At 35.8% G+C, this 19,808-nt stretch overlaps 1 protein-coding gene across 1 annotated transcript; it reads right to left on the bottom strand.

The window, feature by feature from the left end:
* Positions 1-5,760: 5,760 nt before the first annotated feature.
* Positions 5,761-19,025, bottom strand: LOC103704797 (uncharacterized). The gene is made up of 12 exons (XM_008788239.6): positions 18,621-19,025; positions 16,747-16,893; positions 16,499-16,613; positions 16,311-16,405; positions 15,972-16,075; positions 12,998-13,035; positions 12,072-12,307; positions 11,082-11,175; positions 10,789-10,979; positions 9,977-10,196; positions 6,883-7,050; positions 5,761-6,578 (listed from the first exon to the last, which is right to left on the bottom strand). The coding sequence occupies exons 1-12, from the start codon at positions 18,837-18,839 to the stop codon at positions 6,397-6,399; spliced, it is 1,809 nt and encodes a 602-aa protein (XP_008786461.4). The 5' UTR covers positions 18,840-19,025; the 3' UTR covers positions 5,761-6,396.
* Between the last annotated feature and the right edge of the window lie 783 nt (positions 19,026-19,808).

Here is a 19,808-nt window from a genome sequence, read left to right as displayed (position 1 = left end):
ATAAAACACTTCCAGTGTTTAAATTAACCATAGAGTCAACTATGGTGCTACATTTACAATATGTTTTGCCATCTTTTTAATCCTTTCTTCCGTGCAGTGTCTATTTAATCATCTTAGTTTTGACTAAACATTTCAAGAAGGTAAACTATTCTTATCCAAATAATTATTGCAAAGCATGTAAATTTTCCTCCCTTTATATGTTTTATCCAAATAATTCTCACGAACTATGTAAACTTCAATTTAGAAGAATATAATCTTCGGAAGAAAAAAAAAACTATAAGTAATGTGTCACCCTCATCAACCCCCTTGCTTTCATGCTCCTTCGACTCGATTCCAAATCTTTATCCTTTCTAAGGACTTTGTCATAATTGTGCACGCGGTGCGACCTTAATTTGTTTCCCAGTTTGCTGCACAACTGCTCGTAGGTACTGTGAGGCCTAATAGTCCCACATCGGAAAGACTCGTTCCAGGGCCTGGGCATATGAGGCGGGTGTCTCCAAATCCTGCAGACGCGTTTTGGGTGGAAAATAAAACCGGGGAGGGGTGAAGGACGCTTGCGTGAAGCCCCAGAACCGGACAATATCTGGCAGGGGAAAACAAAACCGGGGAGGGGTGAAAGACGCTTGCGTGAAGCCCCAGAACCGGACAATATCTGGCAGGGGAGCCCCGTGTTCCCCCCTCATGTGGCCCCCACATGGGCACTAGGTGCCTCACGTGCCTCGCAGAGGCGGGGGCGTGACATTTGGTATCAGAGCTGAGGACGGCTCTTGTCCGATAGTGGGAAGGGTGTGAGGCCCAATAGTCCCACATCGGAAAGACTCGTTCCAGAGCCTGGGCATATGAGGTGGGTGTCTCCTAATCCTGCAGACGCGTTTTGGGTGGAAAACAAAACCGGGGAGGGGTGAAGGACGCTTGCGTGAAGCCCCAGAACCGGACAATATCTGGCAGGGGAGCCCCGTGTTCCCCCCTCATGTGGCCCCCACATGGGCACTAGGTGCCTCACGTGCCTCGCAGAGGCGGGGGCGTGACAGGTACTCATCAGCTCATGTATCCTCTGCTTTATTTTTTTTTCCTTTTCATCTAGCTTAAGTGTCCCTTATTACAACTATCGTCGAATCCTTGCTTCCTTGCCTAAGTCGCAAGGGTTGATCCATATGAGCAACCATTTGATGGTACATAAAGTTTGGATGTTACTATATTGGCTAGATTAATTGATGACTAATATTTAAATTAATCGATAATTTAGAAAGGTCATCAGACTTGATACAGACTATTTTGATTATTATGGACAGAGCTAAATAGAATTTAGGAGCAAAATCTATCACATTGGATAGTCAAATCGTGCATCAAACTTCTGAAGAATATAACTTGATTGTACGATGTCTGATTGAGATAATTCTTTTATTTTCTAAATTTGATAATTTTTTGAGTTTTACGATGTGGCAATGCATCTCAAAGGGTGTGGTACACCGAGCAATTAGACCTAAATTCCAATATTTATGCCTAAAATGGATCGGTCAAATTGAATTTTTTTTATTTGAAAAAAGCTTTGACCGAACGTATACCTCAATCTAAAAAGAATTAGGTAAAAGCATTTGAAGAAAAACTCGATAGAGGAGCCAAGATTTACCTCATATAGAATCTTAGCTTTTTTATATTTATTTTCACTAGTCATGTTTATTTTGAAAAAGATGAGTTCTATTTGAATGGGAAGAGAAATTTGATCCAAATTTTATAAGGACAGACCTCGATCACTAGCATAAATAAGAGCTATGTATCTCAATTTATTATTTATTAATTAAAAAATAGATATATACTGTACTTTCATCAAATTTTTTATCTTTTACTAAATCTTTTAGAATAGATTTGAGTAAAGTGAGTTGAGAAAATTCTTTTTTCTCGCAGATTGGATCTATTTAGATCTGGGCTAATTTTAACCAAAAAAGAATATATAGAAACTTTGAAAATATCAAGATATTTAATTGTCACGCTTGAAATATAAGAATTAGGTACTGACATTCTAGTTGATGCAGTACAATGAAAATGAAGCACTATGTTTGGGCATTTATATGATATTAAGTTCTTGTATAATTCATTTAATGCAGGAGATGGAAAATTGAAATAAGTTTATAGGGTGCATTGATATCTTATTTACTGATATCTCGATAAACTAATTTACATTTGCATACTAAAGAGGCTTAAAATTTTAAAAATATTGTATGGCAGAATCCCATATCAAGAGAATTGGTATCTTAGCTAAGATATATTGTTTTTTCAAAACTTGCACAAGTGAAAGTTCAGCCACATCAAAACAAGGATAATATTGAACACAGGTCTCTTGTTGTAAAACAAGGCAAGAGACTTTGCTAGCTTGGCTCGCAAGTTCTGCTGCAAATCTTGTATAATTTTCTTCAATAATATTAACTACATTGCCAGAAAGTTGAAGAAGAGAATCAAATAATATTAGCAATAGTGAAAAAAAATCTTTTTTTTGGAAAAATTATGATCTCATCCGAGCAATATCAAGTTACCATGATCAAGTTAAGAAAAAATATTTTAAAAATCAATATAATTTTTGTGTTATTTAAGTGTGCTTCCACGCCGATCTACCATTGCTTTTGATAATAAAATAATTTGGATTATTTGACTTATACATCATTTGAATCAATACTTATGAATTGTGTCCATCATGTTGCTAGCAATGTTTTCTTATCTTTGATTTCATTTTAGTACTATATTTGGGATCAATATAAAATGCGTTGGTGGCTTGGTGCCCCATCTCAGGAATCACACCAATCCTTTCATGCCATGTGGCATAATTTTTTTTTTCTTCTCTTCTTTTAATTTAGTACTTTATTTGGGATTCGTAGCAATATTTATTTATTCGCATAATTTTTTTTATTATTTTTTTTATTATTTTTTTTAAAAGACAAGAGGAATGAAACTCTCAACAGTTACCACGAAAAGCTTGCCTATGCGAAAACATCCACAAGGAATCAAAATCAAATCAAGGCTTTCCGTGACAAAAATCAAATCCCAGCTTGCCCTTTATGGAATGACAACACCCATTAACTAATACTAACTGTATGATTTAGCCTCAACGGCTGATATCGTGTTCCCGGGAGGTAATTGGAATCTCGGATCCGAAAGAGCACTCGAGTTCGTACCTTAAAAAAAAAAAAAAGAAGCAAGTGGAGTACATGGACTTGCACGCAACGGTGGACCCGAGGTGGGTTCCACTTGCAAGCCTTGTCCCGCAGAACGTGGCCCGTCCCCCGACATGTCTCCTCCTCGTCATTGTCGTCCGATCTCCATCCAACGCCGGAAATTGATCGGCCGTCCGCGCTCTCGGTGTACGAGCACTAACAATGGAATCCTTGGATAATTATTTTTAACAACAATTTCTGTCAGTGATGGAGACGTGCACGGATCTCAAAGCAAAGGGGGGAAGATATGGTGCACGGTCTTCCTTGAAGTGGCTGCTGATTTGGTCAAAGATCCCTGGGCATTGGACAGCTTCGTGGGATTATGCGTACGTGGCCCGTACCTTCCTCGCCCATCCCAAAAATTAAATAAATAAAGTTTTTAAAAAAGTTATTTTAAGACACGAATCTTAAAGGTACTGCAGTAGTTCAAATCCATGAACCTTGCAATTACAACAAAACCGGTTCTCTTAAATAATTAATTAATAAATAAATCAATCAAAATAATCAAATTAATGATGGACCATACAATTTTTTTTTTTAGGGGTTTTGATGGGCTCATCTTTTCTATAAAAAATATATGTGACAAATCCTACTAGACCATAAACTGTTTTATAATACCTGAACAATTTGTTATTTACAAATTGGGCTCTACAATTCAATGTTAGATTGGAGGGGATTTGGACCTAGTATTTATCACTATAATCTTCTTTCTAATTAAATGTATTATAATTTTAGTTTGCTCTCTTATGTTTATAAATAAAAAATAAATTAAGTAGAAGAGGAGTAGATATATATAAGATGTGCGAATAATGAAGATGAAGTTGCTAATGCCGCTATAATTTTCACGTTTCTTATACGCTCACTCTATCTTTTCCCAAAAATGTATATATTTTACTTTTAATAAAATTAAAATTTAGCAGCCGTCCCACCTCATCTACGCTATATATTTTTAATAAGATTATTTCTATGCGAATAATGTGATTGATGGCATGCACGATCATATGATGCATAATATGTAAGATATAACTTCTCTCCCGTCTCATCTATGCCCTAAGGCCGGAACAGTTGAATATAACTACTTGCAAAGTGCTAAAGTGGCAATGGCAAAGTAGGGCATACTTGTGATATCTCCCAAGACCTGAGTGCATTCTGGGGGCAAACAGAGAAACCCTTATAACTTCTGACCTACTGAAGATCCAAGAGGCTTTTATTTATTTATTGTTAATCTCTGAGTTCTAGTAAGAGTGTTTTATTCTCTTTTTTTTTTCTGTAAAACAACTGATTAAAGGTCAGTAATTTTATTCTGGACAGCTGTCTCCAACCTCCACTTTGACCATAAAGCTGGCAGTCCAGAGGAGCACATCTGAGGAGGAGAGTGAGAGCAACATGGGCTCTGAAACGATGGGCCCCACACCACAGCAGGAACCCGGCTTAAAACTCCAACCGAAGGCTCCGCTCCCACCCCTTCTCGGCTCAGCCGAAGAAAGAGTACCAGTTACCGGATATCTTTCCTCGTATCCTCCTAAGTCTGAGCCTACTACAAATAGTAACCACTGATATTTAGGGGAGCACGGTATCCACAGATTCCCATGGACTCAGAATGGAAATGTTTTGGCGCAGCGTTCAGGGAATGATGCCTTAAAATCATTGCCATATGCATGCATGCATGCAGCATATGTTTTCTGAGCATGCATGAGTTGTTTGAGCTCAAGTTTATTCCAATACATGCACCACTAAGAGAGGTGAAAGAATGGCTAACCCAAGTCCTGTTGCCTACAGAGTAGACTAGAGAATTTGGCAAGCAAATCTTGGTAGATGAATCTATCGAGCTCGCAATGATTAGGTCCAAATCTAAATCTAAATCTAAGCAGAGCTTGGATCATAATGTTCAAGACAAGATTACACCATGTTGATATTTTGTAACACTCGCGACTCACCAAAGGTGTGAGGCTAAGAACTTGGTTCAATCAGTTGCTTGTAATGCGAGGAACGTCCTTAAGAGCATATGCATGCCCTGCCCTTACCAAAACCTGGTTCTTGGAAGAGAACAAGAATCGAAACCGTTTCTCTTATTATTGCTTGATCTAAATTCTAAAGCAGAGCAAAGAAAAAAATTGAGTCCAGTGTCGATCAAATTTGCAGAAAAACTTTCAATGGAATGAGCAAGATCGACAGAGTCGGAGGCATGACTTGTTCTGATATCAGCTTAAACCATAACACAAGAAGTAGCTTCTTTTTTTTTAATTGACTAGACATCTAATATCAGACAACTACGTGCAAAGTTATTCCATGGACCCATGTCTCCGAAAAACCGGCAGTACCATCAGTTGGACAACACCAGTGTGTCAGAAAACACAACATGATCTAAAACAATGGTGGCTATTTGGATCATTAGTCCTAGAACTTCCAAAATATTAAGTAAAGAAATATTGTGAATAGGGAAAGAATTCGAAGGTAAAAAAGTAGGGCTGGAGAAAGTAAGAAACACAGTCAAACTGCCAACCTGCCAATAGCAAAAGAGCAACCTTAGCATCAGAGTTTATACACAGAAGCATGAGTAATTAAATGATCACTGAAACGATTAAATATTGCTATTTATATAGCAGGGTCAGCATAAGGAATAAACAATTCAGAAAAAACCCAAGGAAAACACCACCAATCTAACCACCTTTATGCAGTGTCATCCAAAGAATAAACAACTCCAAAGATGACTTTGAGATCACGTAAATATCTGACTCAGCCTGGACATGACAAACATGATTTGACCCATGAACATCTCTTTTTTTTTTTGGTACATACCCATGAACATCTCCCTAAGGCCGAGTTACAACACAACAAACCTGACTTGCCCTAAAGGAATAAAACACCGGCAGTTAACCATGCCAACATATTGGGAAGAGTTGATTTTTAGGCTACTGACTTGTTTAATAACATTCAAAGCAATGTTGATGAACTCTAGAGTACATCCAACCCATACCTCAAGCTACCGTTCATAGTGTGTGAAGGACTGCAACATCAAATGGTCAGTATTGTGGCCTTATCATTCATCAAGCTTGGCCATAAAATTTTGCCGCGTGGCAGAGATGGCCAACACAAGATGTGGGGCTAATTTATATCCCACAGCGAAGGAAACAAAACCATTTTTAAACAGGCCATGCCATGGCAACTACTGCAATATGAATCTTCAAGCTCAATTGGTCTTCTTGTTGCCATCAGTCCTGGCATCACCATCCTGCGCCGCGGTCACATCATTGGCAACCAAGCTTTGATTGCTCTGGTCTTCATCTTCACCTCCAAAGCCGAACTCATTAACGCGTTTCTTATCTACCGGATAAATCCACCTCTGGTACAAATATATCAAGAAAATAACATCTGCAACCCACATAATAAATAAAGAGAGTAAGAAAATTAAGGAGAATATATTGTTCAGGTGAAAGAATTTTAAATACTGGCATCTCAGAGATGCTTTTAAGGCAACATATCCCACTAAAAACCAAAGTTAGGAAACCTGCCCAAAAAGTCAAGGAGAGTAGAGTAACAAGAGATGCAAACTGGATCAGTAACTCTAGATCCAAAATTGTGATGTTGCAGTAACGCTATAAATCAGAGTAAACAGAAAATTGTACTTAAACAGTTCTTATACAGGATTAAATATACAATCTTATAGCACACCTACCATCTCGGAAAACGGATAGACGATGCAGCATTGGCATTTTGATGACAAACGCAAAAAGATCATCAATGATAGTGTTGAGAAATTTGTAGGTCATCTGTCTCCAGGGCAAATGAGCTACAGACTTAAGTTTGTAGTTTATGAACAGCTGTGGGCACATCATGATAAAACCTGCAGACAATATAGAAAAAGGGAATCAATTATACAAGAGACAAATTGCCAATCAACAAGCTCCATGGTAAATTCTAGATCTCCTAAGAGAAAATTGTTTGAAGTACTCCAAATACTGAAAGTATAAAAAACATTAAAACTGAATTATAACTCAAATCAGCTCAAAATTTTTAGTTAGGAATTGAAATAACTCCACTTCCAGCATTTTATCAAGAAGTGAGCACTATAACTGAGTTTAAGTAGTCATAGAGACCATAACTCAAAGAAGAAGAAAAAGAGAACTCTATTGAAAAGTTTAGGGAGACAGTAACTGCTTTAGACATGGAATGCATGTGCTTAATAAGCTTTAGACATAGTATAAACTAGGCTGATACATAACAAGTGATTAAAACTGTATATTGTGATCATTTAAAAAAGAAAATCAACATGGTTTTCATTTATAACCAATCACATCTTATACACTTGCTATAAGATCTCAATATTGTCCTAGAATGAGAAAGATCTTGCTATGGTTCATTATCCAACTGTAAACATTTCATCTTTCTACTTATTCTTTTTGGTTTTTGGTTTTTGACATATTTCCTCCCACCTTCTGTTATATCTTTTAAAAAATATATTTTCCATTTTCTCTCCATATATATCTTCCATTAGATAAATTATATTTTTGATTTTCATCTATTATCTGTAATTGGTCTTCCTTACTGGAAAATAAAATGGGAGGAAAACATTTTCATGATATCCCTGCTTTTAAAACATTATTTCCATTCTATTCACTCTACCCCTCAAATTTGTATGTCGGTTTTACATTTTAAGTCACAACAAGCTTATACCAAGGATCAACAATAAGCGCATACCCTTTTACAGTAATCATAAACAAAATATTAATATTAGAAAAGGCTTTATATACTGGATCACACCAGCTGATATGGGGCTAATGGTACCGTACCTGTAGGGAACCAGTACCCTGCCACACACCCCCAATACCAAGAGTAGGTACCCAAAGATGTACTATACTGACACATGGTATGAGGTTCACAGGCTGGTTACTGGTATGGGTACCAATCCAATAACTAGAACTTAATTCAGATAAATGTAACGTGGTGTTTGTTATTTGTGGATAATAATATGTTGATGATGAGAAAGGACAAAACTAAAAGAACAAGATCATAAATGAGAAGGCTAAGAACAACGGTTTTAAGCATCATTCGTCAGCCGATATAGTAGATCTCTCTAGTACCAAGTAGTGAGTGTAAGCATCAAGGCAAGCCCCTCTCTTCCCTAAATTGGCCTTGACCAGAAATTAAATACTATTTTTTCTACAAGGTCAGCTTTAAATAGATAGGTGGTCAGAGTATTTGGTCAACCCTTCCATGGAACCTTAACTTAGAGCTGTCCAAGGGAGGTCTATCATGTAAGAGATATAAGAAAATTTTAGAAGCCTGTGTTGATAGAGAATTAGACTTCGATAGAAGTGGATGGAGAAGGATTAATTATGGCACTTCAAAGGGTTGGGAGCAAGCTTGTTGTTTATGGTTGGGGATCACTAGACATACTTAGTTATTATCTCTATTGCACAATATAATTGTCATATGTAAAATATTTGCAATGCATTGAACAAGCTTTGGTTTATTCTCCTTCACTAGCTACAAACCAACCCTCCTAACATGAGAATCATAAACTTTTGTTTAACAAAACAATGGCTATTTTACAATCAAAGAAATTATTCCTGATTAGATTAGATACACTCATTGCTTTGCATATTTTGTTTCCAGTATAACAATTTTACTTGTATTATTTTTGTACCATATGTGCTATCAGTATAATATCCTTTACTAATTATAAAATAACACACCTTTCACAGTTAAGCCTAGATCAAGACAGTTGCTTCTGTTTTCCTACAACTCCCCCTTTTTTTTTGAAAGATAACACATTCTCCAATCTCACAATTCATATATTTATTGTGTCTTCAACTTACAACAAGAAAAATTCTTAATGGAATATATGAAGGTGGTGTTAAAAATCAAAAATGTATACCCTAGATTATAATTGTTTATTATCTTTATTTGCCTATACCCAAAAATGGGGAAAGATAAGAACATGCTGAAAAAATATTTGACACATGCACTTCTAACTCGTGAATAAGGCATATGCTAGTAAGAAAAAACTGAATGCGATACAAGTAAGCCCCCCAAAATTGGATTGGTCAACATATTTGGCACATTCACAGTGAAGGGGATAAAGTTTAAAATGTGACATAGATGGCAGGAATGATGTAGATTTCTACTAAAATTACAACAGAAAAAAGTTGGAAACATGTTAGACTAATAGATGGCAAAATTTTCTGAAGGATTTGAAGGCTACAGATGGATCAATAAAAAGAAAACAAAGTCAACGCTTAAGGTTCTGAAAAATGGAGTGGGCGACTCAAGAAATTATGGAAAGTTGTGCATAAGTACAGGCATGCTCAGGTTCAAGAAGATATATAAAAGATGTAGCCAACCCCAAATAGAAAGTACAATTTCAATTCAGGTCTTGGTTACATAAAGCATTCCAAAATAATAAGCAAATATACAAATCATATTAATATAATGAAGTAGTGTCATTTTTTTTGATGAAAACATAATGATTAATGTCAAAAGTACAAAGTAGAGACGTTGAGATACTGCCATGTTAATGTCATTTTCATCTATATATTAAGTACGAAATTCTAGTAGTAATGCTCTTACAAAAATGATCTAAATATCTAATATTGACAAAACCATGCTGCAAAATTCTTGCTTTAAGACCTTCACGTCTCATATCGATAATGGAAATCTATGTCATCACCAACAAACTGCCATAACATAGGTGATAGAATATTCTCATACAATACATAAAATGCACTGCACTAGTTTCCTACTTCTCATAGAAGGGGGAAAACACTTACCAAACATGTACACGGAGCTGGTGAGAGAAGAAAGTATCCAAGAATACCAGCTTTTATGCTCCTTGTATATGAGAGAATAGATAGAGAAGCAAGCCACAAGAAAGAAAAGAATATATGATAGATACTTCATTGCAAGATCATCATACTCCTTAGTTTTGTTCTTTGAATATGATTCACGGTCTCGAAATTTCAACATTGGAATCCTTCCGCTTCTGTCAATCTGATGTAAAAGTTAATGAAAATTAAAATGAAATCTCATGTACAAGCATTACACTTACAAAGAGAGCTGAAAAGACACCTGCAAGGTTTTGACTAAATTGGATGTCAAAAAGGTCTGAAACCAGAAGGATCTAGAAACTAACACAACAAACATTCGGAAAAGCTGACCAAAAAATATCAAACTTTGAAGAAAAAGGCAGTAGCAATCAGTAATATAAAGGACTGAGGAGAAGATTTCTAAAACTATTAGTCAAAACATATCAAGTAAATCAAAAAGTAATGATGTTAACAAACCATATAAATCAAAAGAATATTTAAAAAATATTTGCTATGTATCAATGACAGCCATTCTGATCGACAAACTCTTCCTCATGGTCCAGTGACAAAGAACTAATAACTTGGCCAAGTTGTTTCATTTTGGTACTTTAACTGAATATTTTGCACCAAGTACACATTCAATCTTTAACTGAAATTTGGTTTTCAAGTTATTTGAGTATTGATAAAGCCGAACAGAGGCGTACAGTTACAAAGTTCCTTTAAACATTTGATGGTCAACTTTAGATTTGCCTTTCTTCAACATATATAGAACTTACCTCAATATGCATGGCTTTCCCAATTTTCCAAAACTCAATGCAGACACCAATTCCGGAACTAGCCAGGATCATCCATGAGGTATCATTATCAAGGAGGTAAAGAAAAATAATCAGTTGGCAAATAAAGCTCACAACCACTGATTTTGCAGATAACCCTTCCATAGACTTGTTTTTATTCCAAAACTGAATATCTGCAAAGAACACATATAATTAGCATGTTGTATTCAAACATGATAATATTTAAAAAAATTAAGAATAATTGAAGTCTAAACTGAATAGTCATCTTAATGTACCATTCTTGAAAGCCAGGAAATCAAACACAGAATGTAGTACAGATACAACCATCGTCACCACCAGCAGGTAAGGATTTCCTTCCAAGAACACCCTCTGTGGAAAAAAGGGAAAAAAAACAAAAGAGTGAAGTTAACATGAGGGATTGAACACCCAAGTATATATAGATACATAATTATAACAGACAAACAGATAGCCAACAGGGATTAAAAGAGCAGGATGGAATGTGCTACAAAATAGTGTAGGCATCAGGAAAATGAATGTATACTAATCAAATACATTTTAATCAAATGGAATATCAAAAAAAGATATCAACTAACCTATAGGCAATTTATAGCAATTAATAAAATTTGCCAAATTCATAGCTACCTTATGTCTATACTTGTCTCATGACTCTGTGCAAGCTGAACCTGCACTCTCTATTTTTTTCCCCACCCAATTTAGACAGCAGTAGTTCTAGAATTTGCGTTAATAACCTAATCTAGGATATTATTTTGAGCAATTCATGTATCATATTAGTCAACAATCTTTTGATATACAAACCTGTCATAATTATCAGCAACCAAGTGATCCAAGTAAACTATAGATAGGAAGAAACTTGGTTAGGCATATGGTGCAGTATAAGAATGGAGATAAAAGGTGAAGGAACCTCACGGTTTTACAGATTCATACAACAGAATTCGATAGTGTCAAAGATCACTTTGTTATTTTTGAAAGATAAAGCTCCTTATCAATGCAAATATGGGATATCATAAATTCTTACAGTCAATCAGTTTAGTGCATGGTATACCAATTGCTCAACCAACTACCAGGAAGGGAAAGTGAAAAAGGAAAACAAGGCTATGAAGTCATTGCAATTTTGACTGACTAAATATTCTCCCAAAATAAACAATTGCTGGACCAATCTATCTTTAGATCCACATTTTAAAAATTTAAAATATCACAAAAGTTTGGCTTTTTAAGTTAGCAAGTTCAATGTCATAAACTTTTACCTTGAGTTCGTCAGCCTCGCCTTCAAGCATACTTCCATAATTACGGTGAATCTGGAATGACTGCTCCATCTGTAAAAACAACTGCCACTTAGTTATGCTAATTGGACCCAATTCCAGACTAAGGGGCAACTCCTTCACAGTATCATTGAGTGGTATCAGTTTATCCCTCAATAGCCAGAATTCATTGAAGAAGACTGTAGGGTAGTAGTTCCCAGTAACAGGCTCTATATTCAGATCTGCAAAACCAATGTCAAGGAATAGAATTTTATCATTCATAATATATGTGCATGTGTTGGCCTCCTTTTTAGTTCATTTTATAACTTCACACAGTCAAAAGGACATTTCCACAAATTTATCTTGCAGAAAACAAAAGTAACTTTATTTTGAATAAAAAAGAGGTATTAGAATTGCAGCAATTACCATGGATTGAACTAATGGTGATATTAAAATTGTTCTACTAGAAGGTTAAAAACTTTAGGCTCATCTAATTATTTCAAGTAAAAAAAAAGCACAAGTTAATTCATAACAAAAATGAAACTGAAATAAGATTCACTTTTATCCGCATTAATTCAATTATGTACATTATACACCAGACTGTATGCAGTGGAGAGGTTACTAGTAGTAACTCTGTGATAGAACCTCAATCTCAATGTGCACCTTCTTGTAAACAAAGGCATTAGGAAAGGATTCTGTTTAAACCACAATGAAATGCAGTTGGGATATGTTTGGAAACTATGTTGTTAATGATGAGAATAAACCTTGGAGTTTAATTTGATTAATACAAATAACTTCAATGTCTGGATAAAATGAAAAACTGGATAATAAGAAATATTTCTGCAAGAAATATGCCAAACTATGGTCAACATAGTGTAGAGAAATGCTCTGAGGTATCCAATTAATTAAACAAAATGTAAGTATCTGGATACAGCCAATGATGTTTGGAGGAATGTTGTTGAGAGGGTATCTGCAATCAAAGGAGAGAAATAAAGAAATTAGCTGGCCTTACAATTAAAGAAACGCTCACAGAAATGACAAAAAAAAAAGCAATAGATTGAAGATATCAGATGTCTATCAAGCACATCAAAATTTAAGATAATGCAAGAGAAATGATATATGCATCATGTTGCAAATCAATCATGAATCAAAACCTTTTTAAGAAAAAGAAATATAACAAAACTGAACAGATAGTGTCCATTATTTTATGCTGTGACTTCAGGTCAAATTAAATGTTTTTACATCGCTCTTGACATATTCTTATTTGCTGATATGTTTCATATAATGTTTGCCACAAACTATGTACCCTAAGCACACCTTAAACACAAAAGCTGCATAGCCTCATCTCCTGACCACCTTACAAAGTTTGCAAGCTAAAGAGAATTATACATCAGGCACTCAAGTCAGCATTTTATAGGGTGCCAAACTGCCTAAGCTACAATACTGCTTGGCATTTGATAAAAACATTAGAGGTACCACAGTCTACAATACAGTCTGCAAGTCTATTAGCCATCAAATATATAACTAACGTATAGAAACAGAATATTCCCATGGGATGCAAAGAATTCAGTCATCCTGGAAATCACTCCCTGACAACTAGGTAGGCTTATCAACTTTAAATTTGATGGATATCAAAAAAAAAGTTGGAGTTAAATTTTTGAGATATGATAGAAGTCTATACTATAATATGAAAAGGGAGTTCAGAATTTGGGATGTGCCCTAAAAGATTCCCTAAGACAGCTTTTATTTCCAGGACATCCTCACTTTTTCTCAGAAAACTTTTGCCTCCATAATTAAATTACCCAATTCCCATTCTTGGCACATTCTTTCCCTACTCTTAAATTTCGTCATATATTCCAACCCTGCTCTCTCTCTCTCTCTCTCTTTATATTTATATATATATATATATATATATATATATATATATATATATATATATTCCAACTCCTTCCTGATTTGGTAAACATTCATCCAAGAATCACAACATAATTGAAATCCTCTTACAAAATCTTATATTTATGGAAAAAGAAAGAATTTGCCAGTTGGGTGAATTAGGAAACAGGAAATGTGGTCCAGGAGAGAAAAAGGAAATTGGATGGGCGGAAATTGGATGTAAAGGGACATTTTGAATGAATGAAAAGGAAAACCAAAAGAGGTTTAGTTTTTAACTAAATTTGAACCAAATACATAACTTGTGGGCTGAGATTTTGATGTTGAACGAGAATAATTCTGATTTATCATGACATGCATTGAGATAATTCGAATGATCTTTTAGAATACCGAATGACCCTTTAATTTTTTGTACATATTTTTAAATTTCTTTCTTGTTTAATTTACAAAACAGTTTATCATATTCAAAAAGTAACAAAACAGAAGAATTAAAATAGTTTTGCATTATCTTTGTTATATTTTCTTCAAGATGCACCGCAGTTGCCAGTTTCCTAGCAGCAGCAAAAACACATGATACATGTTGACATGACTGTGAGCTATATCAGTAAATATTGTCAAAGGCAGCTATGTAGGCACCTGTCCTGCTTAAGTTTTTTGGTAGCCACATCACTTAGGGATTTGCTACTTTCACGAGTCATGAGAGGGGTTATGTCACCCGAAATTTTGGGTCCACTTTGAAAAATTTGTGTTCGATAGACAGCCACGAGTTGGATACATGTAATATTTCTAAGTGTTTCTCAAGTTCTTTATTTGCAAAATTTAGATATGGATGAAGAACTGACGTCCTCAGAATGAGTTTGGCCCACCATGATAGGTAGGGTAGGTCCTTACTGTTTCTGGAGTTAGGATAAGGATGCAGGCATTATAATAACTTTGTAAAATATCATGTTTATTGTATCTTTGATTAATTATGGAGTTTCGAATGAAACATCACATAAAATAATATGCGTCAATCTGTTCTTTATAAAACATCTAAAAGTGATTTCAATAAGTATAATATATCTCCTATATCCTTTCTCTTCGTTTACCAAGTCAGGCACTTGGATGTTTCTCCAAATTCAATTCCTGCGTTCACGAAACACTGCAAACAGGTGGCTGCCCAAGTGTCCAGGTTCTGCACCTATAAAAGTGCTTGACCATCTTAAAAGGTCACCTAGTGATAAAGCTGTCAATTTTTTGATGGCCCACTATTAGAGGTTAGCTCAATAATTTTGGATTTTCTCCAAATAATGTTTTTGAAAGAGAAGCTAATCTATGTATCCAGATGCATCTTAGTCATCCATTAGATACATCTACTGTTTCTCCTTATCTGGCAGCTACTTGTTTGAATTCTATATGTGAAACTATAAGTTACATAACCTATATAGCTTTAATAATTTTAACTATGACTGCTTGGCCACTTCCATGTTCCACTAGGGCTTTAGGAGAGTTGCTGCATTGCATTCTGCCTATGCCTTTACAAGGGTCACTTAGATACTAATAAATCAAGAAAATGCATAAAATTTCTCAACAAAAGTAATATATTTAGATAATTTCAAATCGTAAAAAGAATTTAAAATAATTGTTAAGTACAGATGCAGGTGCATGTGACAAGAGAAAAACATATAGGATATCACATAAACGCCCAAAATTAACAGAAATGGCAATTGATGGTATCACTCATTCAATATTTCACAAATACTTTATTAATACTAAGTAAAAATTTACTAATAATTAAATACTTAAGCTGTTAAGAAACAAATTGATAGTTTGGTTGACCATCCAACAAATGAAATTCGTAAACAGGGATTTTCCAATAATTTGAAAAAATTAGAATCTTTGTTTAGAGATTTCTACATTCGCATCATCATTATTAAGATGTGGTATATAGCATGTGAGTTGTTGCATGCTATCACATTCTTGCTGATTTACTAACTTTAAAGACAAAAAATAAGACAAAGTTTTCAACAAACATACCGTGTAAAATCATCTACGAGATTAATGGTAATATTTGGTTTCCAATAGGAGACCCATTCTACCGGACCCTCATCCTTAGCTTCAGCCTGTGTATCTTCCTTCAACTGTAACAAGAACATAGAAGAATTTAGGTGAAGCCACAGGTACCTTAAAAGTAAGGAGATAAAGGCAACCATATTCTTCCAGGAGCTAAAAAGGGAGTGAAAGAGGTGGGGAACTACCACGAGCATAATAATAGTACTAGGAAGAAAGTTAAAAGATTGCAAAACTCGCATGAACATTCACATTCATTTGGAGCCTACAGTTCGATCAAAAAAAGAAAAAAAAGAAGAGCAAAACCTCAGGTGCTTGTTCTTCCTTTTCAGTCCCCTTGGAATTTCCCAGCAGACTCTTCCTTTTACCGGCTTTTGACTTGGGCAAGAACGTCACAACAGCTAAAAGAGTAACAAAGTAAGAGAAGGTTTTGTTCACTACAATGGAGTTTACAAAAAACTGTCTCACAAATATGTAAGTATTAAAATCCTCACGGTGTGTCCTCCCAAAGGCAGATTTTGGCTCATACTCAGGATCATTAGGATCTGGAGGGTAGCCTGAGTGTGCAAAGAAAACATGAGCATACAGGCTCCCGTTGTGCTTCACAGCCTACAAGTTACATGTTACCCATCAAGCACGAAGTCTGATAGACTCAAAGGACAAAAGAATGGATAAGTAGAAAACTGTAACCAAGAGTTTAGTAAAACTAGGTCTTGGATCCGCATAATCTATTCAGCAATACCTCTGATGGATAATACTTCATGGAATGAGACCTAGTACTACCCGGGCCCCAAACTGCATAAGGAACATTTGCCTCATGCCAAACAAGAGCATCATCATTGCCGAAGTCATTAAACTTCTCCTGTTCAGAAAGATATAGCCACATGTCCTGGACAAGAGAAAAGCAGCAACCAACATTTACTCATGCACAGAGAAATAATAGAGAAAACACAAGCAGAACTGGTATAAAGAGCAGAAACATATCACGCATGTCAAAGTTAAATTATGGCAAGAGTATTCCTCAAAAGAAATAATGGTTGAACCAAGGTACAGATTTAGATGCAAAACTTGTTCTGCTGTCCAATGTAATTTACAAGGAAATGATGGCATACACTTGCTTTCTCAGTAAGCTTTAAGAACAGTAAAGCCAATTTAGTTTTAAAAAGGGCAGTGATACAGTGTGTAATGCAGTAAATATCCAATGTTTTCAATTTGATGCAAAATCAATTTGTGTTGATCAGTTCACAAGCAGAAAATCAGCAATTTTAGGATGGAAAGTTCCAATGTTTTTGGATTTACCATAAATTTTGGTTGAGGTTGGAATACCATAACTTTAGATTGTATTTAGGATCGGTTTATTGGTTTCTGAGAAGATTAAAAACCCTTCAGTAGCTAGCTTCTTTTCCAAACAACATAGATACCTTAAGGTATCCTTTTCATGGCTTCGTGTAAGACAGAGAAAACAAATTCATGTTCTTATAAAATTTATAAATTGATTTTATCTTTTTCATTATAACTACCAACTTTTCCTACTTTCTTTTCTTCCTAATTACTCGAGGACCAAAATCATAGGGCAGGCAATAAACCTTTTATAAAGGTTTATGGAGGTTAATGTTATACGACACTCAAGATTCATGAAATGAGCTGGTTAATGTTGGACGTAATGGGTAAAATGGAGGTGCCCCCCTTTAGGTCTGGCACACAAGGTCTTTACACCTTCAAATTATCATGAGAAGATAGATTCCTCCGTTGCAATCTTTATAGGAACATCAAACTTTTTTTCCTAATAGGATTTTGCTTTACCTAAAAGTCCAGGCATTAAGAAGCTTAAGATAAGCAAAAGAAGAGCTATGCATCCAGGAAAAAAATCATGCTGTCGAAAATCATGGTTTATGTAAATTTGAGGTTCTTAATGCATTTGATAACTGGTGCTCCAACTATCCAAATCATAATGATTGCAGACTTGCAGTTAAGTAGTATTACTCAATCTAGAGTCCAAAGTCACAAATACAATAACTAAGTCAACAAGTAATCCACGACAAAAAAAAGTATCAATCAATTACAATCAGATTTATGGGAAACAGAACCCATGCAGATGGTATCGAGAAGTCAGCATATTAGTGATAAAACTAATAGAACAGAAACAAATAACTAAAAACCAAAACAGATCTTTGAAGAGTAGAAATCAGAAAATATAAAAAGAAAAACAAGAAGAAAACTTTTTTTTGAAAAAAAAAAATCTCAAAAGGACCTTTTTTCTATTAATATGCAAAGTGATGGTTGGAACAGCAATAACTTTAGCTTTTACAATAGGCAAATCTATAAAAAAGTAACAAATTCCAATAGAAACTTGAGATTTCAGTAGCTGGATGATGCCCTTGTTGCGCTATATACAACTCTAAGATGAAAAATCCGATCTTTAGAAAGACCAGCGCTATACAGAACTGTTCGTTCCAAGGATTCACCTTTCTAGCAATTTCTAATGAATACAATGGCATTACTCAAAGGATTGCAATCGAAAAATATAAAATTTACTTCAAAAAATAGACAAAAAACTCCGATCTAAACTTCGAGACGAAGCTAGGGTTTGGGGAGAGGGATCGGGAAAGGACTGACCAAGGGCTCGCCCTTCTGGAAGAGATTGGAGATGACATGGGAGGGCTCGGAGGGCTTCTTGGGGGAGAAGAACTTCATGGCGAAGTACCAGAACACCGCCATCCGTATGATCCCGGTCACCGTCTGGCCGAACCCCGCCTGCTGACGCTGCTGCTGCCGCCCCTGCACCTCCGGCGCCGCCTGGACCGCCGGTTCCGTCATCGCCGCCGGTTGCGCCATCGCCGCCGGCCGCGGAGCCCCCTATCCGAAGACGGGGACGGAGAGACGGAAGGGCGAAGGGTTGCAAAGAAAGAAGGTATTGTATTAACAGGGGATTTATTTCTTAATATATAGCTTCGCTTGCTCGGCTTCCACGAGAGAGAATATTTTCGAGGAAGTAATGCTACGGGGCCCAGAAACAGTACCAAAATAACTATTCATGCCGTACGGCAATAAATCCACCCAAGTCGGTCGATCCGGTAGGAAACAAGTGAAACGTGGCGAGGAAGCTTTTTCCCTCCCTCTGTGTATGTTTGTTGGGGTATTGTGGTTGGGCCGCTAAGTTCTTTAGGGTGCTGAGCGGAGTTACATTCTGGTGTGGCTCTTTTCACCGGTGATTTCTGATGGAGTCATCACAACCGTCCGTCCGCTAAGAAATGAGTTCACAACCATTGGATGAGTAAATAAAAGCGAACTGAGCCGGCCCATGTAAGTATTGGGGTAAGGCCTTCTTAGCCTGCAATAGCCTTTATTGTGGGCCGGGCCTTTACAATCTATGGTTTTAATTTCCTTCATCTTCCGTTCCATCAAAAGCTACAGTAATCCACTCCCATAACTCTTATACAACCAATTTCCTTAATTGCAGGAAATTCTTATAATCAGAGTGTTTGCAAGTTTTTTTATTGGTCATACGACACATTAAGTCTTGGATAGTAAGAGAATATACTATCTCTTACCTTTTCGAATGAATGTAAAATGTGAAGATCCGTGCAAGCAGCATTTAGTCTTGAATTAGTTGTGCATGAAAAAAAAAAGATCTTCAGCATTTGTTAATAACAATATCTTGGCCAGCTTTTTTTTTGGTGAAGCAATGCATAAAACTTCTTCTATAATTAACCTCATTCTTTAAGAAATCTTTCCTCTTAGGTGGATAACAAGAATTGCATATAATGGATGCTCATGACTATAAAATGTTTCCAATACCCATAT

This window comes from Phoenix dactylifera, chromosome 4 (genome assembly GCF_051530095.1).
Source record: "Phoenix dactylifera cultivar Ajwa chromosome 4, Ajwa_hap1_PhDact_Kaust_v1.1, whole genome shotgun sequence".
In the NCBI taxonomy this organism is placed as follows: Eukaryota; Viridiplantae; Streptophyta; class Magnoliopsida; order Arecales; family Arecaceae; genus Phoenix; species Phoenix dactylifera.
Note: the sequence above shows the minus strand (reverse complement) of the source record. Positions and strands in the feature narration are given on the sequence as shown.